Source organism: Saccopteryx bilineata, chromosome 2, assembly GCF_036850765.1.
Source record: "Saccopteryx bilineata isolate mSacBil1 chromosome 2, mSacBil1_pri_phased_curated, whole genome shotgun sequence".
Lineage (NCBI taxonomy): Eukaryota > Metazoa > Chordata > Mammalia > Chiroptera > Emballonuridae > Saccopteryx > Saccopteryx bilineata.
In genome coordinates, this window is record NC_089491.1 from 206,481,842 (window position 1) to 206,509,285 (window position 27,444).

Below are 27,444 nucleotides of genomic sequence, written 5' to 3' on the forward strand. Positions count from 1 at the left end.
TAACAAAATATTTATTTTATTGTTATAAAATTAAAAATAGTAGATAAGCATAATTACAGTTCCAAAGCAGAGCAATACAAATATGTAAATCATTGCAGTTTTAAATAAAAAGTTTCACAGCCAAGTAATGTATTTTAAACATTTTTAAGATCAATTTGCTTTTCACCCTTGCAGCTGAATTTTCTTTTTCCTAAAATCTTAGCACAATTTTGTAAAAGAAAGTTCTAACCCCAAAGAGACATTAAGTTCAATGAGCTACTCAGACTTAAAGCAAGGTTAACACATATTGCAAAAGTAGGAATGGCTTGAACAGAAATCGTTACTGAACACTTCCTAAACTGCCTTTCAAGGCAGCAAAATGGAAATAAACATTCTATACCTTTGAAAGAGGAAACACACATTTACTAAAATTCTCTTTGCTTTATGTGTAGGTGAGAAAAGTTCAATTGACACTTTTTTGGTGGTAAGGGACGGGCAATATTCATCTCTATGATTTTGTTTCACTCCAGTATTACTAAAACACAGTCGTGATCTGGACTCTTATAAAAACTGAAAATAGGAAAAGTATGTATTACAAATTAGATGCTAAAAAATCTTAATGCTAGAGACTTGCTATGACATGGTTCACAGTAACATGACCAAATTGCTTAACACATTGAATGCACTGTAACAAGGGCAGTTACGACATGATGAACGTAATAAAAATACTGAGTAGCAAGACAACCTTGTACAGTATTATAGCCCTTCTCTAAGATACCGGTACTTTTGTCAGAGCGTATTACCTTATTATCCAGGTTAAGTAAGCTCTCCCATCTCACCACCTAAAAAAACTGAATTTGGTAGAATAACTTGTTTTCTCTTACTTATTTTCACCATAAATTTTCTCAAGTATTTATTTCCACCAGCCTAAAATTAAAAATACAATTAAACCCTGAAATAAAATAAATTATTTTTGCTTTACAGCCAATCTGAACAAAAAATATTTAAAGAATTTAGTACTAAACGTCTCAGCAAGTACGTTAAAATACTCAAATATCTAACCTTAGCATAAGTGATAACATGTCAGTAAACTAATTGGCATAAATCAGACAAATAACACTACAATAACTTGACAATGCATCATTTAAATTTTCATGTCACGTAACCTAATTTTATGGTCACTAACCTGAACCTCTTACTAACCTACAGAAATAATTTATTCTTTAAAAGTTCCTACATAAGTTTAGAGGATATACATTTGGTATTATACTTTATATTAACAATGCAAAATTTCTTCCAAAACCAAAAACCAAAACTGACAAACATAATCAGATCCAAAAAATTAATTAAAAAAAAAACTAGCAAAAACTAACAAGACTTAAAATAGTGTAAACACTAAGGTAAATAACATAAACAAACAAAAAGAAAGTACTTTAAACTATTTTCAGTGGTAAAGAATATGCTAAAATGAAAAACTCAAGAAATCTTAAGATGCCTGTTAAGATGCCAACAAAATAGAATATATTTTGACTATATTTCTGAAGTTACTTTCCAACATAAAATTCATTTTAAAAATAATCCTCAAATGTATACAAAAATAGGCAGTTTGTGGTGAAATGAGCATATGATTTGAAAAAAACAAACATTTCTTTGCCCAGCATCATGCGTAAGAAACTACAAAACACTATTCTGCTGCCTGTGTCATCTATTGGTGTCTTGAGTGCATGACTTAAAAAAAAAAAAAGACAAATTAGGATATTAAATTCAAGGATCAAAGGATTACAAAAGGCCAAACAGATTTGAAAACTTAAATCAAGAGAACAGTCTTGGTTGGTCAAAATCACTCTGAGTTCAAAATGATTTTTGAAAACAATCCAACTTGCCTAATTATGAAATCTAACATGAAATAATGTCTTATTTCATTCTCCTTAAATCATATAAGCTCTGAAATAATTAATAATAGATAATTTGCAGTCTCTTTTGCCATTGTTGAAACTGAAGATATTGATTTTCTTCTCAACTTCCTCATGTTGTTAGGTTGTTTCATATTCTCTCAAGGTAGAATTCAACTCTGTCCCTTAACCTTATTTTAGAATATATAATAATTGCATATTCAAATAAGAAAATTAACACTGAAATATAAAATAAGTTTATAAGCTGCTGTGCAAAATCCTCTAATAAACTTTTTTTAAAAACTAGTTTATCCAAATAAAGTACTAGGTTTGAGTACCAGCACCACAGATTTTTTAAGAGCACCTTTCCTTTGAGGAGCTTAATTTAAATGAAATAAATCAGAGTCCCTGATTAAGACCTTGATACTTGATAATCCCTACTTGTTCCTAACTTATTAGTAAAGCTGTGTATTTGCCAGAAATTCTTCAAGAAATAAGCGCATACTTTCTTTGGATAACACTGTTGTGTTCAGGGCTGCACCATATGGCTCATATTCTGGAAATATGGTATTACTGTTATCAAACACAACACATCCCAAAGTTTTATGGCTGTCCCAGTGATCTAAACAGAAGCCGGAATGGGTGCAAGCACACTGGCTGGTAACATCCTTAATGGATAAGCACTAAGATGCTGGTAACATCCAGAAGTCTTTCATCAACCTGTAAATTTGTGACTTTTGATATTGCACACATCCAATTAAAAGCTTATCAATAACTAAGGCAATGTATCCTCATGCCTGCATTTTAAATTCATTTTGGATGGTTCAAAGAATCCAGAGACATTGAAAGCATTTTTAAAATCATCCTCCAAAAAGCAGTTATATCATACTTCAAAGAAAACAAAACAAAAATGAATGAATGCAATATCAAATAATACAACTTGATCACATTTTAGCATTGTAAAAAGCTGTTTTCTATTAGTCTGAGGTGTTTCTTTGCTTAGTCAAACACTGTCTATGTTTAAGACTAAAATCTGACCCACGCTAGGACAGGCTGCCAAATTTAAGCAGAAGTCATATATACCTTCATGCATGAAGCTGCCAAATAATGGGCTTTTCTGTAGATTCTTTCAAGCAAGGGAGCTTACCTTATAAATACATTCTAAGCATCAGTTGAAAACAGAATTTAGAGCCCATTTTAATTCTGCATTGGTTATAGCTTTTACTATAATACATTAAAAATTTGTCTAGCTGCTTGAAACAACCTGTTAATTCAGAGCTCTTTGGAAACACAGGCAACAAATGAATATCCTTTTACAAATGGGTTTTTGAATTCGAGTTTTGTTTTTTTATGTCAAGCAATCTTCTCTTTCCTTTAAATTCTAAAGTTCAGAAAAATACCTCAGCATTCTTTCTTTGGGCACTAATTTCAAAGATGTTGACACAGAATTTGGAAAGTTCAAGGATTCTTAACCCTTTATCAGAAGTGGCACACAAAATAATTGTAATTTTTTTCAAAAACAGGACAATTATTTCATAGGCATTTAATTTGAATACCGATATTACATTTGATTTGCAAGTGAGGCTTCACTTATTCTGTCCCAATCCTAACACATCAAAGTTATTAGAACAAAAGTAATAATGAAATAGAAGAGGCTTTTACTTCTATGGAGACAAGTTGACAGACAAAAGCTGGATTAGCATTTTCTTCCTGAACAAACTCAGAACTTGCTTTCATTAGAAAAAATTAGATATTTTATTTTCTTGTATAGTTGCATTAAAAGGTTATTAATTCTTCTTTCACAAGAGTTATTAGAAGTCAATCAATTATCGATAGATTTCTACTCCAAAATACACTTATCTCTGGAAAACAAGGTAATAGTTGTAAAAGCAGAATATTAAGAGAATAAAATGTAGTGATCTGAAATATGTGTAACATATTCACACATAAAAATGTAAATTCAATATGCAGAGCCATTCAAACACACATTTACAAAGAGAACGGAAAGGTACCTAAAATAATAATTTTATATATAAAATTTTCATATTAAAATATTGCTTATAATAAATAAGAGGTGTATTATGAATTTCATTTCCCTCTTAAAATTTTTATCTTTAGTTCAGACTCATCTAAGGAGTTTATTTTCAAAACCTATTGTTTTGAAAGGTGAATTACATTTTAAACTAGGTTTAATAAAATCACACTGTAACAGTATAAATAGTCACATGTGGTAAAAGAGAGGGCCATTTAGTAATTATGGGAAAAGAGACTCCCCAAATAAACCAAAATGCTCAACCCCAGAAGACTAGATCTGCTTTATTTGACAAAGATGTCAATACTGCCTTTAAGCTTTGCAAATTTAATGACCATAACAAAATGGACCATAACTTTCTTCAACTTGTTCAAAGTTCGCATGCCTGGCAAACCAGTAGATACATAGCAGGACCCAGGAAGGAAGCTGCAGTTCAGTTCAGTTTATGGGCAGGTGGGCCTTCATTCCTGCTCGCCCCACTTGCAGACATGGTAACTTGGAATAGTTCTTTAGAAGCTGTTCGATGGCAACATGGCGGACGTGGAGCTCTGAGGCCAAAGAATCTTTTTCTTGTACTTGGTGTGTTAACTCTTCAAAAACTTCTATAAAGATTTAAAAAGGAATTCCATTTTTAGCACACAGAAAGCAAATCCTATGATTTATATTTCAAGTACTTTAACTGAATGCACTGGGTGAATGTTTGCAATGAAAGTGATTTGACAGTTGTGTTTTGATCATTCAAGGGTGTTGCATACTTTGCCTAGCCAGCTGGAGTGTGGTACTCTTCTCCATTAAGTGAAACTTAAGTGTCATTAGCAATGACTAGATAGATGAGCAGCAGAAGTGCAGTTACAGCTACCAAAACACTTCTCAATTCTAAATATATAGAAACAGGTTCAGTCAATATCTAATATGACTGATGGAAAGGAAAGGAAAGGAAGTATACATTAGTGTCTAGGTCTGGAAACCCCTCTAAGAGGCTTTGAAATCAGACTACCTAGAATACTGAATCCCTGTTCTTACTCTTACGAATCTCAGGCAAGTAACTTAATCTGTTTTAATTCCCTCTTATGCATTACCTCAATGAGAGTAAGCCCTTCACAATTACTGTGAGAATTTGATAAACTTATAAACTACTTACCACAGAATATGTATATGATAAATATATGTTGCTATTACTATTATTATTGTTATTATTTTCTTTTTGTGAGAGGCTTTGTGATGAAGAAATAACACTAGCTTTGGAGTTAAAAAGATAGGGGCATTAGAGTCTTTAATCTGTTACTGACTGAATGCATGATTTTTGTAAGCAACTTAACTGACTCTGCAGTGTAGTTTTCTCACCAAAATGGGAATTGTGAAATAAAAGAAAAAAGAGAAAATTTGGGAATTTGAACACTAACTGTTAATTTAACTGTTGGTGTTAGCATTGTGGTTCATGATGTTAAAAGAATAACAAGCTTGTGTTATTATTTTTAGATGTGATGAGGTTGTGATTACCTTATAAAAAGTTATCTTTTTGAGAAAACAGTATGTTGTCTGGGATTAGTTTCAAAATAACCCATGCTGGCGGGGGTGGGGGGAGGCGAGGGAAAGGAGTGCAGGAAGAGAGGCGGGAAAATCAGCTGTGCTTCTTGTAATGGTTGAAGCTGATGAAGGGGGTCAAGGGACTCACTAGACTATTCTGACTCTTTTGTGTTTCAATTGTTCCAAACCAGGGCTAACTCCCTCTAACTGGCAGGGAGTTCAGAACTTGGCACAATAGGAGTCAACAGTAAAGAAGGTAGAGATTAAGCTGTCGTCTCTATTTCCACATAAAAAAGAAAAAAACGATTTTCCCTGCAACTCACAAGTTGTTCTCTTACTCTCTTTGCTCTGAAAACTCTAACAGGTTCTAATCCTATTTCCAGGTTTAAATGCAGATGAAACTAATGGTACTTGGTCATAAGGGATTTTCTGTATCCAAACTGTCACATGCAAGAAGACACTGAAAGACTCTTTACCCTGTACTTGCTGTCGGAGCCTTGCATTCAGTTGCGTTACCTCACCAAAAGTCATCGAATTCACTGAAACATGAAAATACAACCACTATTACCACAACAACCAGGGAAAATAAGCTGCCTACACCACTAACACAATATACTACACACACATACACACACACACACACACGTACTTAACTGCCAACATAACATTTGGCAGTACCTTAGGATTCCTTCATTAATTACTACTACAGTATGGAGGTTTCAAACCCTAACCTTAACCCACAGTAAGAAATGTATTTTACATCACACCCAGTATACCTCGCCTGAAACAAAAGTTTCACCATGTTCAGTCCACTGGATTCTGATATATCCCATTCTATTTGCTTTTAAAAAGTGTGAGTCACTACCCAAGTCAATTTTGCTTCAACAATACATAGTTTATGACCCCCAGTTTGAAAGATACTACTGGAAATTACTGTGAAAACAGTCTGAAAAATCAAGTTGTCTATTTAGTTATATAGCCTTATCTATGTAGAATCAAAAAGTTTTATAAAGATATATGGATGGTCCTTTCTTGCTCTAAAATCAACTTGATTTTAAGTCAATTAAAATTATCTCGGCTTCTGTGGGTTTTTATTGATGCAGATGCAATGAGTCACTTTTCTAACTTTAAAATAACACATTACCCTTGGCCTTCAGTAAAATGTTAGATTTTTGCTTTTAAAATGTCACTCCCAGCCAATTAGGCTCACAGGGATTAGCAGTGTGACAGTGTGTGTGAGCCACAGTTGAGTCTGTATTTCTAAACTGTCTGGACCCTGACTTTTCCAATTCAGTCTGTTGATTCCACTTAGTTTAATAATTTAAAATGGCAAAACAAATCATGATACTCAGAACTCCAATGCTTAGGACATTCTAATCTAAGGAATATTCCAGAGAACTGATGAAGAGTTTACAGATATCTCATTTTTTTTTTATGGAGTTAACCTTTAAATATTCCATTTACCACATCTATAATTCTACAGCAAAATTCTTGAAACATCACATTTAGAAAAATGAAAAAAACTCCTCCCCCCAAAACACACACAACCTCGCCCCCTCATCCACCTGCCCCCAACAAACTCAAGCCTTCACCTTTCTTCCATTTCACTTACATTCCTCTCTGTTGTAATGTGGATGCCGGGTCGAGACATTAGCCTCTGGATTAGAGATCGTCTCTTCTTTATGCTGTGTCTGCCTGTGACTATGAGGCCACAATACATTATTGTGGCATAATGTGGCACTTGAATCTTGTAACACAGCCAGCCCAAAGTCTGTATTTTCCCTCTGCTCCAATATTCTCTGTGTGCAGTCCAAGAGGCTAGCCGTACTTCCACCTATCCACTTTGCAGAATACTTTGGTACTTGTGAGTCAAACTGTGGGCATAGCTTTTTATCTGGTTTATGCCTGAAATTAAACAGGTGCTGCTGGGGATTTTTAGAACATTCAGACTCAGAATCCACATCCTTATTCTGTGCATACTGTACAATCCAGTTTATCTTCTTACTCAGAATGGTTTTAACGTCTTCATAATAAGTACTTCTGGAAAGCTTTGATTGAGGACAATCCTGGTTTGCAATCAAATGGTATTTTTCAAAGCAGTCTTTATGGCCCCTTAACGATGTGGTGTGTAAGAGATTAGATTTTGCTACTCCTATATGTGAAAAAAAAATATGAGAAAATGTCATTTTTCTAAGTTGCATTAAGAATGTAAAAATAAAGACAAAAACCCCAATTACCAAAAAGAATATACAAATCTTAGCAAAATACCAACTCACTGACAGTCTATAAACTAGAGAAAAAATGCTAAAGAATGTTAGTATTATTAATACAAAATATGGTCTAATAATTCTGCTTCAGTAATATTAAATTCTTACAAATAGCAAAAGCTTTTTAAGAACTTATTTGACCTTAGTCTAGAGGCATGTTATTGCATACAATATATAAAAAAATACTACTGAACCAGCAATTTACATTTACAGAATCTTGGCCTTTACATTATTGTGCCTTCTGCAAAATCCTCTTGAAGTACATACTTGCAAAAATTTCTACTATAAGGCTCAAGAAGAGAAATGCTTCAGAATTATTTTCCTAACAAAAACATAGCAAATCATGCTGTTCAATTATTAGTTATGTTTTTACTGGGGAAAGATAAGCCAGAACCAGAAAAATACACACTAATAAAAGCTTCAGGCCCTGACTGGTTGGCTCAATGGTAGAGCATTGGACCAGGCATGTCAATGTCCCAGGTTCAATTCCTGGTCAGAGCACAAAGGAGAAGCAACCATATTCTTCTCCTTCCCTTCCCCTCCCTTCTCTCCTACTCTCTCTCTCTCTCCCTTCTGCAGCATGGCTGAATTGGTTCCAGTGCATCAGCTTGGGCACTGAGTATGGCTCCATGGAGCCTCCACCTCAGGTGCTAAAAATAGTTCAGTTGCAGCATGGCCCCAGATGGGCAGAGCATCAGTTCCAAACAAGGGTTATTGGGTGGATCCCGGTTGGGGAGCATGCAGGAGTCTGTCTATCTTCCCTTCTCTCACTTGGAAAAGAAAAAAAAAATGCTTTGAAAAGCCAATGATCTGCTAAGATTTGCTTTTTTAAAAGAATTAAAGCATCTGGCCCTGGCTGGTTGGCTTGGTAGTAGAGTGTCGGCCTGTTGTGTGGATGTCCCAGGTTTAATTCCCAGACAGGGCACACAGGAGAAGTGTCCATCTCCTTCTCCAAACCTCCCCCTAAAGCTTCTCTCTCTTTCTTCCCCTCCCTCTTTCTCTCTTCCCCCCTTGCATCCATGGCTCTACTGGAGCGAGTTGGGCAGGGCGCTGAGGATGGCTTCATGGCATCCAACCTCAGGTGCTAAGAAGGGCTTGGTTGCTGAGCAACAGAGTGAAGCCCCTGATGGGCATACCATTGCCCCCGAGTGGGCTTGCTGGGTGGATCCCGGTCAGGTCATATGTGGGAGTCTATCTCTGTCTCTCCTCCTCTCACCGAATTAAAAAAAAAAAAAAAAAAGCATCTTAAATGTTTTCACACTTCTATTTTACACTTATAAAAACTTTATCAAGATAATTTTATCTTCTAGAAAAAAAGCATTATACAAAATTTTTTTCATATACTGTAGCAGTAAATTCAATCTGACTAGATAAAATGGATAGAATAATTCAACTCACTAATGTTTATTATATACCATAAATAATGGAAATAAATATTCATATTACACTTTAATATCTCCCATATTTTTAGTAAAGCTTTCGTGGTAACTCAGTTGTTTTTAAAAATATAGAATATATTTTCAATTATAAAATTCAAAATACAGAATACATTCATACATTTTCATACATTCAAGCCATATTAGTCAAGTCAAATACAGTGTATCTGTAAAGTCATGGTGCACTTTTGACCAGTCACAGGAAAGCAACAAAAGACGATAGAAATGTGAAATCTGCACCAAATAAAAGAAAAACTCTCCCAGTTTTATACCTATTCAGTGCAGTTCAATGCGGGTTCATGCACAGATTTTTTAGGGCTCCTTAGGTAGCTACCCCATATAGCCTCTACAGACTCATCACTGACTGATGGCCTACCAGAATGGGGTTTCTCCACCAAACTGCCGGTTTCCTTCAACTGCTTATCCCACGGAGGAATGTTATTCCTATGTGGTGGTGCTTCGTTATAAACGCACCGATATTCATGTGGCACTTTGGTCACGGATTCGAATTTAGCAAGCCACAGAACACACTGAACTTTCCTCTGTACTGTCCACATCTCCACTGGCATGGCCATGGGCTGCTCCGCTGTATACACGGTGTTATGTCATCATCTGCACATGCGCACATGCTGCCACATCATCCTACAGAAACTGGGAGGGTTTTCCTTTTATTTGGTGCAGATTTCACATTTTTATCATCTTTTGTTGCTTTCCGTCAAAAGTGCACCATGACTTTATGGACACACTGTAGCAGTACTTTTGTACTGAATATGAGTATGGGATGTGGAGCTGAAAATTAAGGCCTGCCAGAACTACACACTGAATCTGCTTAGCGTAGAAAACAGGAAGTGGAGAGCCACTCAGGTGTGAGGTAAAACAAAAAAAAAAGTTTTAGTTGACTCATCAAAAAAATTACACCCTTTATTTCAAAAATTAAAGTTGTAACAATTTTATTAACTAAGCTCCAAACTCTGGCAAATAGTAAGATAATGAAATATTAGCATTTTAACGGTAATAAATCAGGTATAAAAATGCTTGCAAATATTAATGTGTTCCAACATAATGTCAGGCAATGGTGGGACCTGCTGAGGCTGCCAAAACCAATGCTCAAATGGACTTTCCATAAGTTCCCTCACAAGTAAGCTCTGAGTGCACTTGCTGAACACTGATATTGTAAGCATATGTGAATGACTGCTCTCAAGAGGTAAACTCAAATATCTGTGTCATTTCTTCCACTGCACACAAAAATTGAACTTAGAATATTGTACACATTTTATTTACACCCTTGCTACTTGTACTACAGTTACACGTGTGTGTATATATATTTTATCAGTTATTGTCTAATTAGGCCAATTTTTCGGCAAAATTAAAATACTTAAGTGCAAACCCCAAAACTCTGTTTGATAACCCAGTAGTGTACACCTTCGAAACGACTATAGGTAAATTAACATAAAAAGTTTACAAACCTTGCTTATCAGAAAAATATTAAAGTTTTTTTTCATTTCTTAAGTTTTTATTAATTTTAATTTATTGTGTTAACATGGATTCAAGGTTTTAGATTATAAGTAAGACAAACAGTAGTTAGTATGAATTATAAATCCAAATAGTTCCATTCTGCTGTTTCACTCTAATACTTACTGCTCTGGATACAAAGCAGGTAGATAGAACTTGAAATGTGCTTACTTTACTAACTTCAGAAACTTTATTAAAGAGCTGCTTCATCATCTATAAAATCTGTTAGGTCTCGCTGCCAGCAGATGGCTAGCCAGTTCCCCTCCCCTCAACAGTATATGGTCTCATTCTCATTCCACTGCCACAACTCTAACCCATGTAGCAATGATCCAGTTGAACCTAAACAGTAAATGTAAAGATTCTTCTTAAGTGTATATGAAAAGAAATTCTTTAGTATATGGCCCTGGCCAGGAGGTTCAGTTGGTTACAATATCACCCCAATATGCCAAGGTTTGATCCCTGATCAGGGCACATACAAGGATCCATCCACAAATGCATAAATAAGTGGAACAACAAACTGATGTTTCCCTCTCTCCCTCTCTCTCTTTCTCTCCCTCGCTCCATCTTTCTTTAAAAATCAATTTTAAAAAAGGTTCTAAACTAAACAATTTTGATGCTAAATTTTTAAAATTTATCTAGAAACTTCAGAAATTATAGTAAAAATTATATGCACCCCGACCTGGATCCACCTGCAATACTCTGCCCATCTGTGACTGGTGCTCTGTTGCTCAGCAATTGAACTATTTTAGTGCCTGAGGTGAGGCCATGAAGCGATCTTCAGTGCCTGGGGCCAACTTGCTCCAATCAAGCGATGGTTACAGGAATGGAAGAGAGAGAGAGAGAGAGAGAGAGAGAGAGAGAGAGAGAAAGAGAGAAAGAGAAAAAGAGAAAGAGAGAGAGAAGCAGATAGGTGCTTTTCCTGTGTGTCCTGACTGGGAATAGAATCTGGGACTTCCACATGCCAGGCTAATACTCTACCACTGAGCCAACAGGTCAATGCCAAAACAATGAATTTCTTAATGTATCCCAGAGCTTTAACAACAGGTCAATATAATAGATGTCTAATTGAAGAATAATGTAGACTTTTAAAATTAAAGATTTTTTATTCAATGTTTTTTCTTAGAAACTCATGTAATACAACTTTCTCCAGAAATAATTTTTCTTTTAACTCTACCTTAACCCTTTGAGTAGTACAAAAGTTCTTGTACGTCCTCATGCCTCCTCAACATCCAGAGTACGATTGATTTATTTTAAAAACGTGTAAGGCAATATTAAAAAAAGGAAAATGTCTGTTCTTGTTTCCATAAATTGGTTATCACACAAACACGATTGTAACAGGAATTGATTTCATTAAAAAAAAAAAAACACTCCCAGGGGTCAGCAAACTCACTACTCAAAGGGTTAAATCCCCAAATGACTACTGGGAACCCAGCTAAGCACATGATAATATGCCCATAAGTAATCTATTGAGATGAACAGCAAACCAGAGAACCACGGTATTCACCTTACTGTGAATATATATATAAAACTAAAAATTCAGATTCTTTCAGACAAGCAGGAGAAAAATTCTCTAAAAAAGACATGAAAATCAAGTGTCATGGCCAGAAGTTCTGACATGGTGTACATTCCCACTTAGATGTCCTTTGAGCCTCTCAAACTCTCCTGCCTAAATGACTTTCCTTTCTTTATTCTTAAGACCCACATCCCAAACCCTGCACCTCTTTCCGAGTTGGGCACCAACTGCTTAAGGAAGAGACCTGAGTGCCCTCCTTGAGAGTTCCTCCTCCAGCTCCCTCCAAGACGTTTTGCTGTCCATCTTAATAGATTCCTGTCCCCCCCCCCCAAACCTAGCAGCACACCATCTGAAATCCCGCTTAATCCACTCCATTACCACTCCCCACTGCACTGTCTGGGTCATCATCATCTCCTGTCTAATTTTCATCTCCTCCAAAAAACCTTTTCTTTTTTTTTTTTTAAAGACTTTCTTCATTTTAGAGAGAAGAATGAGAGAGAGAGAGAGAGAGAGAGAGAGAGAGAAGTGGGGGAGGAGCAGAAAGCATCAACTCCTGTGTGTGCCTTGACCAGGCAAGTCCAGGGTTTCGAACTATTGACCTCAGCAATCTAGGTCGATGCTTTATACTCTGCATCACCACAGGTTAGGCAAAGAAATCTTTCTAACCAATATATCTGATTAGTTTATCCAATTGTCTGTTCACTGGCCTTTAGCTACTGTTAGTAAGTTCTGTGAGAAAGGGGACTTATATCTGTTTTATATGCACCCAGAAAAAGTAGTTTGTGAATAAAAGAAAATTAAAATTATACTGAAAACAAACCAGTTATATAATTCAGGGTCTACTGCAATGAAACTTCTTGGCCATCCTAGCAAGGGAACCAGGATGGGTACTTTGCCAGGCTGTGCAGAGGTTGGTCAAAGGCATCTCCAGTGAAGTGATTCCTATGTTTAATTTAATGGGCCACGCATCTGAAGAACTGATGAGTGGCACTGAAACAGAGATGCCATTCCTGTGGTGCCATTCAATTTGCCAAGCAAAATCAGGAACTTCTACTCAATTATGTATTTTAAGAGAAATTTACATATACTGAATATTTAAAAAGGCTGCTTTTATAAACTGTAGCTCCTTCATCCAGATCAGTACCTCTCCTTTTAGCTCACTAAAAACTTAAAACTTGACTGAGTTTTAAAGTTCAATTTGAAAATATTTGTTTTAAACATAGTTTAAACTGGCTGGGTAGCACAGTTGGTTCCACCCTGTTGGGGCACATGCAGGAATGAATACATAAATAAGCAGAACAACAAGTTGATGTTCCTCGCTCTCTTGCACTGTGTCTAAAACATCATAAAAAATTTTTTAAAAATTCATGCAGTAGCAAAGGACACAAAGAATTAAAAAAATATAATACACCAACTACTTCAGACACTTGAATAAATTACTTTTTTTTTTGTCTTTTTCTGAAGTGAGAAGCAGGGAGGCAGAGAGACAGACTCCTGCAAGTGCCCAACCAGGTTCCACCCGGCATGCCCACTAGGGGGCGATGCGCTGCTCATCTGGGGCATTGCTCCATTTCAACTGGAGCCATTCTAGCACCTGAAGCGGAGGCCATGGAGCCATCCTCAGCACCTGGGCCAACTTTGCTCCAATGGAGCCTTGGCTGCAGGAGGGGAAGAGAGAAAGGACAGGGGAAGGGTGGAGAAGGAGATGGGCACCTCTGTGTGCTGTGGTGGGAAATTGAACCTGGGACTTCCACATGCTGGGATGACGCTCTACCACTGAGCCAACCGGCCAGGGCCCATTACTTTTTAATTTAGAAAAGATTATCAGTCCACTTAATTTGTATCCAATATACATACCATTTTATAAACTCGTAAAGTGATTGTTTTTTCCACCTCATCAGTTCAAATTAATATGAGAAAAAACAATTGCTATTTTCAGAGATCCTAGAGTTTCCCAACTGACTTTTCAATTTTAATTGCATTTATAAGTGTAAATAGCTCTGAGCACCAATTTGTTTCCTCAGCAGTTCCTGAAAAGGAATGAATCTAAATGCAATTAAATGGGTTGGTATTTTTGAAGACCTGAGTTACAAGGAATTTCCAAACCAGTTCAAGAAAACCTGCACTACAACTTGTTTACCAATAAAAATTTTCAAGCCCAATAAAACCGACATGTTAACTATTAGGAAAACTTCTTTAGAGAAGTCTAGGTAATGTTTAGAGATGTCTAGGTAATGTTGTTGTGTTTTTCTTTGTCACAAGGTCATTATTTTTAGAGAACCAAGATATTAACTGCAACCATAATTGCTAATTTTTAAAAAGTACTGGTTTCTTTTAGATAGAGGCTTTTTAGAAATTTACATAGGCAATATATTTCTGTATCAGCAGTGGTATTTTTAAAAAGTTAATCTGTCTCTATTCAAAAGTTTTCTTTCTTTTCTATCGTTTCCCACTTCCATCTCTGCTTTTGTTACACTATTTTCACATACTTTGAGAACCCTCCTGCTAACCCATCGGGCATGCTGTCACCATTTCTATTCTTTAAGTTCCTCCTGAAGATCAATTTAAGAAAAGCTGGTTAAACCCACAAAAAAGCAAAAGCCACTCAAATGCAGATCTTTCTATCAATGACTGTTGTCTTTTTAAAATAAGGGTATTATTTCGATGCTTATTTTTAATCTGCCTACATTAGTGACATATTTTCCCCCCAGTAAGATGACACTCCAAATGACACTAAAAAATAGCCACAGAAACCAAAACATTTAAGTTCTATCACATGTCCCACACAGCCTCTTGAAGAAAACCTTATTGATGATTTGGTTATAATGAGGTAAAACAAGCAACCATTTCCTGAGGGTTCAGCAGCTGATCTAGGCAAATGGCACTGTCTCTCAGCTGACTACATTCACGCTATATGGCTCTGTAGTTCATACACTTTTGAATCGTATTATCTGATATACTTATGCATGTTTACTCTGTCAGACTTCACTCTGAATTTGATTACTATATTTCATTGCCCAATCAAAAGAATGGCTTAATATAATTTGGTATTCCACAGGTAGATTAAATAAAATATGACCAGTATCATAATTATATAAAGCTGTAATACACATGTTATCCTATCAGCAGTGGACTAGAATGCCCTAAGGGAGCAAACAATTCAACTTTAACTTAAAACAGAATTTGAAAACTGGCAGTATTGGTTTTCCAAATGGTGAGTTTTTGTGTTCTTCCTTAATATTGAAATAAGGCAAGAAAACTTAGTTATGATTTAAGTCTCAGCTTGTTAACACGTTGTGAAGAAATTTTCAATATATGCTTTCCAACATGACCAACAATTTGTGCAGTATTGCTTCAAAAAATTTTCTTTATGAAGGCTCACATGTTGCCCAGCTTCAAGAATTTCTTAAGAGTAAGGTTTTTCTTCTCATGATGATCTTACCCTGGTTGCTAAGAGAACAAGCACTTGCATGCTTATGCGCTGCCCATATTAAGAATCCTGAGCTTTCAGAAGCAAGTGTTAACTGTAAAAATGGGACGCGTGCTGACTTTAATTGTACTAAGACTCAGAGGACTGAGATGCTATGCTTTGTTTCGAGGCTCAGATTCCCATTTCTGACAAAAAGGATAAAGGAAAAGCTCTGTAAGCAGAGGTGGCACCCACAACCTTAGGTCTGGATCCATACGCAGACAAGTTTTATTTCAACTGAGTGTGCTTTAAAAGAAAGAAAGAAAAAAAGATCACATACAATATTCACTTTCTTAGTTTCTCCTGAAAACAAAAGCAAAAGATCTGGCAGCAGCTGGCCAGTATGAGAAGCAGGGCTGAAATAGGGCAAGCGCTCTTCAATCTGAACCAGTGTTTGTCTCCCTCAGGAGTCTGCAGGTACTGTGATCTAGTGGGCTCTGCAGCCTGACCTCAGTTAGTCACACTGGTACTATACCAAGACTGCGCAGTGATATGGGTTAGGGTGGCTTCTGTATAAATACTGCTTGTTCCAATGATGCTTTCACAGCCAATTCAATCAGGCTACTCTGCATTTGATGAGCAAGCAACAGTAGCCAAGCCATCATTCAAGAAGTGTTAGTAGCATTCTATCTATTTCTGATCATAATGGCTTCTCAGTAGTGCTCAGACTGTCTATTCTGCCATGGGACTAAAGGTAGGACATTAGACCAAATGCAAGAAGGCAAGGACGCATAGTCAAAGCACCTACTTCCTTTCTAAATCAACAACAGGATAGGCTTTTTACCTCCTGGAAAGTCTTATAGGTCATCTTCTGTGCCTTAGTGAGTACTGTGCTCGAGTGCACACGTCCCTCCCCCCACGCCTTTAGCTACCTCAGGAGTCACTTCAGAGTCAGTTATGTCCAATCAACCAGCGTACTATTCGAAAGTAATAGATTACTGTTGATTTTGTATTGCTAGCAGATGCAACTGGCAACCACACCAAACCAATACACAGATGGGCTCAGCAACTTGTTTTTCCACATTTTGAGAATCGTTGCCTTAAAGAAATATGTATCAACAGGTGGTCTTTAGACAGCGGATTTCAGCTTAGAGATATTTTATTCCACTTTAAAGTTTTTGTATGTGCTAAGAGAAAGATTAAGCAATTAAAGCAGCTTAATCCAGTAAGTGAATTGTAAAGACAAATTTCAGTGAGGCACGAGTTCAGAGAGATAATGTTAAAAGATAAACTTAACCTTAAATAACCAAGGAATTACGGTAGAGCTGAATTCTTATTTTGAAAGGAGATGCGGTCCTGGCTGGTGGCTCAGTGGATACAGAGTGTTGGCCCAGCCTATGGATGTCCCAGGTTCAAGCCTCAGTTAGGGCACACAGAAGAAGTTTAAGTGATGATCTGCTTATCCCCCACTACCACCGTTTTCCCCTTCTCCCCCTCTTCCCCTCCCACAGCCAGTGGTTGAATTGGTTTAAGCATGGGGCCAGGCACTGAGGATAGCTCTGTAGGGAGCAAGATAGCCTCAGGCCCTAAAAATAGATTGGTACTCAAGCATTGGGCTCAGATGGGGTTGCTAGATGGGTCCCCTCATCTCACTAAAACAAACAAACAAATTTCCGCCCCCCAAAAAAAGAAAAAAGGAGATACCAAAATTGCAAATGAGTTGTCAAAAGAAAAACCTCTTAGTGAATTTCACCAACCCAACCCCCCAAAAAGAGAAACAAAAAAAACAAAGGAGTTAACAAAATAGCAAATGAGTTGTCAAAAGGAAAAACTTCTTAGTCAATTTTACTTTTTCACTAAACAGTTGGGAAACTGGAGAAACACATCTACATAACAACTGTTTATTACTAACAGGGTATGAAAATAACAACCATACTCAATTCTACTCCCTAATGTAGCTACGTGTTTTTTTTTACCAGCAATGCCCAATAGAACTTTGAGACAATGGGCATGTTCTGTATCTGTGCTGTGTATACTGCTCACAAAAAATGTAATACACTTAAGTGTAGCCAGTGGGACTGAGAAACTGAAGTTTTAACTTTAGTTTTAATTCACTTAAATTAGATAACCACCTTGTGGCTAGGCCACCAAATTGGATAGAGCAGTTTGCCCAAAAGTAATTTATTAAGCAAAGGGGTATTTGCAATGATGGAAACTATCCATGTTCTTCCATGTCCTTTCTGATAGTCTGATATGAATACTACTGGTAAGTTCACGGTAGCATAGAATAGAAAAAGCTAAATTTGTTTTTCTAGTACTTAAAATATATTAAAATTAGATCAATAATCCAAGTGACACAACTCTCTACTTGTTCAAAATTTCCCCCAAATATCTCTAATTGAATGGAGATATATTCTAGAATAAATATATTCTAAATTTTTGTACATGAAGGTGTCACAGGTGTCACACTCAAATTAAATATAATACAATTGAGTTATCAGTTTTAAAGATCCACTTATATATGGCACATGGAGACACTAATTTGCAGAAAAGAAAATTCTTTCCTAAAGATAAAGTTTAAAAATACATGTTACTTAACAGAGAACCTGAAAAAAATGCCTTAATAGTAACACCAGATGAATGGGGGCATCAACTAAATTTATAGGTTGGAAAGCAAGAAATATGATAGCCATGTGAACTCCTTGCCCTTCATCTCCTGAACTGCCATCTGCCCAGTTCAAGTTCTGCATGATTTTCTTAAATGCAAGAAAAACAACATGAAAAGCTGTCCTGCAGCTTTTTGAAACCGTTTTTGCATTTTATTTGCATACATTTAAATCCCTGTTCTTTAAAAAATTTTTCCACTGATGAGAGAGAGAGGCCCGTTGTATCACTTAGTTGTTCCATTTAGTTGTGTACTCATTGCTTCTCATACGGGCTCTGACTAGGGGTTGAAGCCTTGACTTCTAGTGTGCTGGGTTGATGTTTTATCCACTGAATCACAAGATCACAGTCTGAATCATTGTTCTTGAAATTCTAGTTGACTATACCTTAAATAAATGCTTTGTAGCAGCATCTAAGAAATATATATACCAGCTAATAAATTTGAAGGCATTTATAATTCAATCACTAATACAGGTTAATAGTAAAAATGCAGGCTGATGGGAAACAATCACTACAACTCATCAACCATTGATAAGAAAACCTAAAATTAGAAAAAGCAACAATAATTGATGAATCATCCTACAAAATGCTAAACCACAGTATTTTTTTTTTTTTTTTTTGTATTTTTCCAAAGTGAGAATGGGGGAGGCAGACAGATTCCTGCATGCACTCAACTGGGATTCACCCGGCATGCCCACCAGGGGGCGATGCTCAGCCCATCTGGAGCATTGTTCCACTGCAATCAGAGCCATTGTAGTGCCTGAGGCAGAGGCCATGGAGCCATCCTCAGTGCCCAGGGCCAACTTTGCTCCAATGGAGCCTTGGCTTCAGGAAGAAAGAGAGAGACAGAGAGAATGGAGAGGGGTAAGGGTGGAGAAGCAGATGGGCTTCTCCTCTGTGCCCTGGCCAGGTACTAAACCTGGGACTTCCATACACCAGGCCAACACTCTACCGCTGAGTCAACAAGCCAGGGTCAAAACAAATATTTTGACCATTTGTTATAGTTGAATCATAGCAATTCTAGAATAAAAAGAACTTTGATATAAAAGGAGTTAGAAAACTGGCATACAGTAAAAATTTTTCATTATGAAACAAATAGTTCTTTATTTTTAAATAGTTGCTTTTATAGTGTTAATTCAGCAGTAGTGGAAGACATAACAAACGACAGGACTGCAACTTGGGACACGACTTTGACCCAAAAGTCTTCCTTTAAGCTACAATGAAAAAGGAATTTAATCAGAAAAGCAAAGGAGATGTACATATAAGAACATTTTAGTGCTGGTAAACTGGAAGCAAGCGAAACATTCACTAATGGGATACTGGTTAAATAAATTATGGTATAATGGGATTCAACCTTTAAAAAAAATTGAGATGGTAGAATTTTACCTACAAATAAGAAAAAGATGTTCCTAACATGTAATGAAAAGGCTGGTTATGAAGTAATATACAGAGCCTGATTTCATTTCTTAAACACAGTTTACCACATATGAGACTGTGCATGCACATACACACACACTCTAGTGCAGAAAATAATTTAGAAAAACCAAAAAAGATTAAAAGATTATTGGTGGGATTATGATTCTTAATATATATTTTTTGCTATCTGTTTTAATTTTTTCTGTAATAGGCAAACTTTTCTTTTTCCAATAATAAACATTAAAAATGCCTATAAGAAATATATTTTGGTTTTGGGAAAAACACAGTGTTCTTTAGTCTATGACAAATTAGTCTTTATGTACTTTACTGTATGTTCCAATGAATTAAATGAAAAAAAAAATTAAGACACTGAAATAGTAAAAGACACACATACTACCTGAAACTCTGAATTTCTTTTAGGATTGTGAGTATGTTTTAAAAATCATAACCACATTACAGTTTTAGTTGGCAATGCTTGTTGGTGATCCAAAGACCCAAAGGGAATCAGGGGAAAAAAAGACACTGATAACTGAATACAAATCATATTGTTGATAAAAAAACAAAGAAACTGGGGTGAAAAGATGTGCTGAGCAGCTGCTACATAAGAAAAATAATGACAGCCAGAGTAGAAAAACCTACTGTAAACCAACTCAGGATAAATTCAAACCTCTTCAATGTACACAAAACATTAAATTACTCTGGCAGCAGAGAAGCTGTTTCATATACCACCCAATGAAGCAATCTTTTCTGTGGTATTTCATCTTTTCAGATGAAATGAGAACAAAATCCTTCTATATTTGAATTTAGTAATTTGCATCACAAACTGTATTTACCAAAAGGCTCCCAAATTTATCATCTGTTGTGATCCTCAGAGTAGCCCTGTGAACTTAGGCAATGTATGAATTACTATCATCTCCATTAAATACATGTACTCCAAAAATTAAGCAGTTGTATACAAAGAGAAAGGAGAAGTAAATGGTGTTTAGGGGAGAAAGGGAGGGAGGGGCAGGGAAGGAGGGGGAGAGAAAATATGGCTGACTCATAGAGTATATCTAAAGGGGTAATAAACATTGGGAAATTTTCTTAAATTTTATTAGAATGTCAACAGAGGGACACTATTTCTAAATATCTCTTAAATATTTCTAAAATGGTCTATCAATGTTAGTGAAGTTCAACTTTCACTATCTTCTAAACTCACATTAAGCTTTGTATTTAATACCAACGCATGCTGTTTGCCATTATGAGAAACAAAACAAAGAAACTAATGCCAGATGGAGTTACCTATATACAACTTCCCTACCACAAGGGGTGGCCGCCTTTACTTAAGTGGAAAGATACTATCAAATACTGAGATTTGCAAACTGCTCCCTGACCACTGAACATGTGAACAGCATTTCAGTAAAAGACATAGAGAATCAAGAATGAGATTAACTGTAAACACTGGATTCAATAGTGTCTTAACCAAGAGAAAATACCTATTGATTTTTTTGTTGTTGGGATGATTACTAAGAATCTGAATTTGGGTCGCCTTCTATACTGCTCACAAAAATTAGGGGATATTTTAAAATGAATATGAAGTGATAAAATATCCCCTAGTTTTTTTTTTTTTTTACACACCATAAAGTCACAGAAAAAGGCAACATAGAGCCATGCTCAGAATACAAAATTTCTCCCACAGATTAGACTGTCTTTTGTTACTTCTCTTTCTTCTTTTGTCTTCATTTTATAAATATATGCAGGCACACAGCTTTTAAACAAGAGACCATTTGATTGGAACAGTTTTGATTTGACATAAGCAATAATCTAGAAGTTAAAATTTGTAAAACATTTTTATTTACTACAATTGTGTGGACTTTAAGCCAACCTAATTGTGCACTCAAAAACTAGCCTTGGGCCAAATATATGGCGACAGAAGATGATCTGACTTTGGGTGATGAGTGCACAATGCAACATACAGATCATTTAACAGAAATGTACACTTAAAACCTATATAATCTTATTACCCAATGTCACCCCAATTAAAAAACTAAGAATTTTTAACTAGCTCCTTAGCTATAAAAAAAAACAAAACAAAAAGAAACTTAAAGTAAATTTAGCAATTAGTAAGCTAAGAAACCAAACAATAGCAACACTATGTATTAAAGTTATACCAAATCTACTGAAGTTAAATATCCTATTTTCTCTGTATTTTTTTATTGAGAGAGGAAGGGGGGAAAAGGAGAAAAAGAGAGAGAGAGAGAAGCATTAACTCGTTCTATTTAGTTGTGCCATTGATTGCTTCTCATTTGTGCCCTGACTGGAACTTGAACTAGTGACCCCAAAATTGAGCCAGCAACTTTGGGATCGGTGACCTTGGGCTCGAGCTGGCGAACCTGGAGCTCCCAGATGACACTCTATCCACAGGGCAACTGTCATATTTTTTAAAGTCCCTCTTGCATTTTTTTTTTTTTTTCATTTTTCTGAAGCTGGAAACAGGGAGAGACAGTCAGACAGACTCCCACATGCGCCCGACCGGGATCCACCCGGCACGCCCACCAGGGGCGACGCTCTGCCCACCAGGGGGCGATGCTCTGCCCATCCTGGGCGTCGCCATGTTGCGACCAGAGCCACTCTAGCGCCTGAGGCAGAGGCCACAGAGCCATCCCCAGCGCCCGGGCCATCTTTGCTCCAATGGAGCCTTGGCTATGGGAGGAGAAGAGAGAGACAGAGAGGAAAGCGCCGCGGAGGGGTGGAGACGCAAATGGGCGCTTCTCCTGTGTGCCCTGGCCGGGAATCGAACCCGGGTCCTCTGCACGCTAGGCCCCTCTTGCATTTTAACATTTATTGGCTGGCACTGTGCTGAGAACATGGTTAGGGAAAGGACACTGCAAAAACATTTAAAAATGTTTACTGACATAGAACAAGAATATATCTTGTTATTTTTTTACTTTTTTTTTTGGTTACTTTTTTTTTTTAACTGAGAGCAGGGGAGGCAGAGACAGATTCCCTGATCACAATCTACCTGGCAAGCCTCCTATGGGGCAATGCTCTGCCCATCTGGGGTGTTGCTCCTTTACAGAGCTATTTTTAGCACCTGAGGCAGAGACCATTGAGCCATTCTCAGCACCAGCCTTGGGCCAACTTGCTGGAATCAATCAGAGGAAGAGATGGGGAGAGAGGGAAAAAGGACAAGAAGGGGGAGAAAAGGGAGAGAGAAGGAAATAGGGAGGGAGGGAGAGAGAGAGAGAAAGAGAGAATGGGAGGGGTAGAGAAGCAGATGGTTGCTTTTCCTGTGTGCCCTGACTGGGAATTGAACTCGGGACAACCACATGCCAGGCTAACGCTCTACCACTAAGACAATGGGCCAGGGCCCACAATGGTTTCTGAAAACTTGTACACTCATACAAAAGTTTTTGTGGAATTCAGGGTTCTCATTTTATTCCTTTTTTCCTAAAATTTCTAAGACTTAAAAAATAATCATAGGATAATAAAATTATTATTATTATTTTTTTGTGACAGAGACGCAGAGAGAGAAACAGAGAGAGGAACAGATAGGGACAGACAGACAAGAAGGGAGAGAGATGAGAAGCATCAATTCTTCATTGCAGCTCCTTAGTTGTTCATTCATTGCTTTCTCATATGTTCCTTGACCAGGGGGACTGCAGCAGAGCAAGTGACCCCTTGCTCAAGCCAGTGACCTTGGGCTCCAGCCAGCAACCTTGGGCTTCAACCCAGTTACCTTTGGGCTCAAGCCAGCAACCATGGGGTCATGTCTATGATCCCATACTTAAGCCAGCGACACTGCGCTCAAGCTGGGGAGCCCACAGTCAAGCCTGTGACCTCTGGGTTTTAAACCTGGGTCCTTTGCATCCCAGTCCGATGTTCTATGGTCAGGCAATAAAATGATTACAATGCACTAGTTCAACAGCATAGTCAATGTGAAAATTTATATTTGTAAAAACTGAGAACTGACCAGATAAATTAAGAAAATTTAATCCTAAATTAATTTCTCACAAAGGTTTAATTGGCATTAAAAATATAAAACCTTGAGTGTACATAGAATATAAAATAGTTCTAACTCAAATTGAGAACTGTTTTTGACTTTTAAAGACAATTATTTCAACAATGTAGGACTTATGTCATGCTTATTGGGCTAGATGTTGTAAGAGATAAAATATTTATAAAGATAGTACCTGAAGAATATTTGTATATTTTTTATATAATGATTGAGAACTAGTTAAAAGACATACAAAAAAAATAAATAAATAAAAACCAAACAGCAAGAAAAGCAATGGTGAAAGTTTAGATTTCTATTGAAATATTCCATCACATCATGAATACCATTAATGATTTAGCAGGAAGCACTAGTCAGGAAAAGCTGTTTAACCAATTAGGATTCAGGAAAACAAGTTTCTAATATTAGCCCTATTAACTGAAATAACTATTGGCAGTAGATCAATGATTTAAGATCACATACATAAAAGCTAGATCACCAGGCTTCAAGGCCTATGACTGTCAATTACTGCTGTGAATCTTCAAAGTATATTTCTTAGGCCTCAAAGGTTAGGTTCCATAACCTCTAAAATGGGTAACAGTAGTTATCCCAGAGCTATTTTGAACCAAGTAAAATAATCCAGGGGTAAGGTGCTTAATACAATGCCTGGCATGGAGTTGCTCCCAGTAAGCACCTGGGATTTAACAATAAGCTGGCAATTACCACTAGTGTAACCTTGAACAATCCAACAATCAGCCTCTGTTTCCTTCCATGTAAAACACAGGTTTGAGCTAGATCATTTTTAATGCTTTTGCCCACCTAAAATTAAAAACTACAAGAAAAAGACTATATAGGGCCAACTCTATTTCCAAAGAACATAAATTTATAATCTTTCACTCTAGCATAACGAATGGCATGGTAATTTAAATGCTACAGAAGAATTATATTTTTTAAGTTATTCCTTAGAAATCAGTTATATTTAGTACACTTACTAATAAAGTTTTATGTATAAAATCTACAGGAAATCCATGATGGTCCATTAACTATCATGTTCATAGCAACCACAATTCTTCCAGAAAGTGTAATAGTAAAACTGTCAGAACCAATATGATCTTATATAAAAGTGACTGTTCCATAATTTTGAGTTTTACTATAGATAGTATCTAAACATGTTAATTTGGTGCCTATAACAATTTCTTAAAAGTCTTAGTAGGAATTTCAAGATGGATAACCCTAATGTATTTTTCTTCTTTCTTTTTCTTTTATTATTCCAGTATAGGAACATTTCATCTTTCCTACTTAATAAATAGAAGTCAAGATAAAGACAATTTGCAAATATGTCAACCAGCAAAAAGAATGAAATACTGCATTGAAATCACCCAAAATCCACACACAGGTCTAATAAAAACCTTTTTTATTGCTAGAATACTAAGATTACTTTTTACCGTGACTCAAATATTTTTAAAAATCAGAGTTTTAGCATGATGATATCAAGTTTAAAAAAATATCTCCCACTCTTAGGGGTAAATTATTAAATTATAAAAGCCTTTTTAATTTTAAATTATTAAAAGTGTGTGACCACTGAAAAGAGGTTATCTAAAATTTTTAAAATACTTTTAAGATAATAAGATAACACTAGGGAAAAGAGTTCTAGCTCATGTCAGGTACTATTTAGAATGGTAGGCCAAAGGAATAAAATTACATGTCCCCCGCCCCCTCACACACAGACAAAGGCAAGAAAAAATGTCTGTTACAGTCTGACAATTTCATAAGCTCTCAAAGCAGAAAACATGTTTACTAGTCAATACTCACACCTAATTCTTATGTTAGCAAAAATGGGGTTAGTACCGTCGTAGTTTAACAATAAGATTTTTCTTAAATTCATGGTTGTGCTAACTTCAGTTTCATTTCCATAACAGATCTCCACACTTCATACCTGGCATAATTTGCAGCCATTTTAAGAAATTTCAGTTTAACTTTATACCTAGTTCACACAAAGTCGTTGTATAAAGTTTGTGCCATAAAATGAATCTATATTCCGTACTTACCCTCAATATCTAGCTCAAAACAAACGTGGCAGAAGGAGAGTGTTTCTTTGTCTGTTTCCAGTTTACAAACACTGCAAATGTTGTCATCATTCAAATCAATGTTTACAAACTGCTCTTCTTCGTTCATAGTGCCCCTATTAAGAAACAGAAAAGGAAAGTTACGCAACTTCAAGAACTTGCCCTTACTGCATTACTAGGAACTTCTAGGAAGAGTAGGATGCTATACATAATGTAACAGCCCCATAAAGCAAGCATCGCCAAACTTGCACTTCAACATCATACTTTTATTGTACAAAGACACAAACCTAGTAAAACTTAAGGCCTTGCTAAGTTTTTAGTTGTTACGGTGACACCATGCCTAAGGGCCTGTTCGGTTCCCCGTTTCATTTGGTTTAGGAGGGGACCTGAAGGAAAGCTGTCTGTGGGGATTCTAGTTCACCCTTCCATTCCCCGAACTCGCACAGAACGAACTTAGCAGCGAAGCGTTTTCAGCTGCCAGAGTCTGTCAACCTCCTTAACGCTGTGAACCGCAGGCTAAACGACCTGTTCCGGAATCGACTTTGCTAACTTCATCGTGGGAACCTGACAAGAGTTTCGTTAACTCGGCAAAGCGAGGCTTCCCGTTGGGTATTAGGAGCAGGAAAACGCACGTGGAAACGTGAACACCAGGGGTAGGGCGACCCGCCTGCGTCCCCAACCACACAGCTGCCCCGCAGCGTGGGTCGGGCAACACGGGAAGCGGGGTGGCCAAGCCGGGCCGAAGAGCCTCGGGTTCTCGCCCACCCAGAGCCGAGTCCGAGGACCGCCGCCGCGGGACTCGGTGCCCAGGGGAGTCGGACCCCGCCGCGTCTCCGGCGTTGGTGGGGGGGGGGGGGCGCACGGGGGGGGGCGCGCCCACCCCTGAGGGTGCGGCGGACTGGAGTCCGTCTCTCCGTCCGGCCCTCGAGGCGCCTCAAACGGAGCAGCGCGAAGGGCCGTGGGAATCGGAGCGCGAAGACAGCGGGGCCACGACACAGGCTGACCGGGGACCAGGAGGACGCTAAGTCCTTACCGTTTCATTCCACGCCCCTGCAGCAGTCTGCGCTGCTCGGACTCCCGCCCTATTGTTTCCGGCCGCCCCCACCCGCCTGTGCCATCCTCCGCTGGCTCCGGGGGTGCTGGCGCGGCTGCGGGCCGAGGGCGCGCGCGCTCGGGGGCTGTAGCCCTTCTGCTCCGGTCCTGCCACGACGCTACGGGCTCTACTGGAAGTTGTCGTGATTCCGCGTCGCTTGGCCCGGCTGTCTTACCATTTCCTGGAACTCGGTGCCTCGCGCGCCCCCGCTTCGGGCTGGTAGATAGAGGAGTCCGTGACAGCATCTCCGGGTGTAGTGGAAACTTCGGCCCCGGGGCGGGGTGGAAAAGTGACGAGTAGGTGCGAGGAAGGGGCCGCGATGCATGGGGAGAGCTTTGTTTGAAGTCAGTAGACTGAAGCAAAATAGTGTCATTGAACTTTGAGTTAGGTGCCAGTTGAAGTATTTCAACTGAGGGAAAAGTTCATATGTCAAGTTTCATCTTTGAGGGATAATGGTACATACAGAAGCTGATATTTTACAGTTTATTTTTGAGATGGGGTGCATCTGTTTTATAATATGGCACATTCCTTGCGCGCCCACAGGGGTAATCCCGGGGCCTCACCTCTTTATATTAGGTCCGGCTCCTTTTAAAAATCGTGATATTTGAGATCTTGTTTTGCTCACTTTTGCTTAACAGTTTAAATCATTCTTTTTTCTTTTTAGA

At 37.6% G+C, this 27,444-nt stretch overlaps 1 protein-coding gene across 6 annotated transcripts; it reads right to left on the bottom strand.

The window, feature by feature from the left end:
* Window positions 1-27,055, bottom strand: C2H21orf91 (chromosome 2 C21orf91 homolog). Of its 6 annotated transcripts, none has more exons than XM_066259093.1 (5): window positions 26,955-27,055; window positions 25,669-25,802; window positions 7,043-7,582; window positions 5,907-5,969; window positions 1-4,505 (listed from the first exon to the last, which is right to left on the bottom strand). In XM_066259093.1, exons 2-5 carry the CDS (start codon window positions 25,793-25,795, stop codon window positions 4,342-4,344), a joined length of 894 nt encoding a protein of 297 aa, XP_066115190.1. In that variant the 5' UTR covers window positions 25,796-25,802; window positions 26,955-27,055; the 3' UTR covers window positions 1-4,341. The 6 variants fall into 6 exon arrangements, 5 of the variants coding, with proteins under 5 accessions (XP_066115190.1, XP_066115187.1, XP_066115188.1 ...); XM_066259090.1 differs by lacking the exon at window positions 26,955-27,055 and adding an exon at window positions 26,720-26,858; XM_066259091.1 differs by lacking the exon at window positions 26,955-27,055 and adding an exon at window positions 26,567-26,684.
* Window positions 27,056-27,444: the final 389 nt, after the last annotated feature.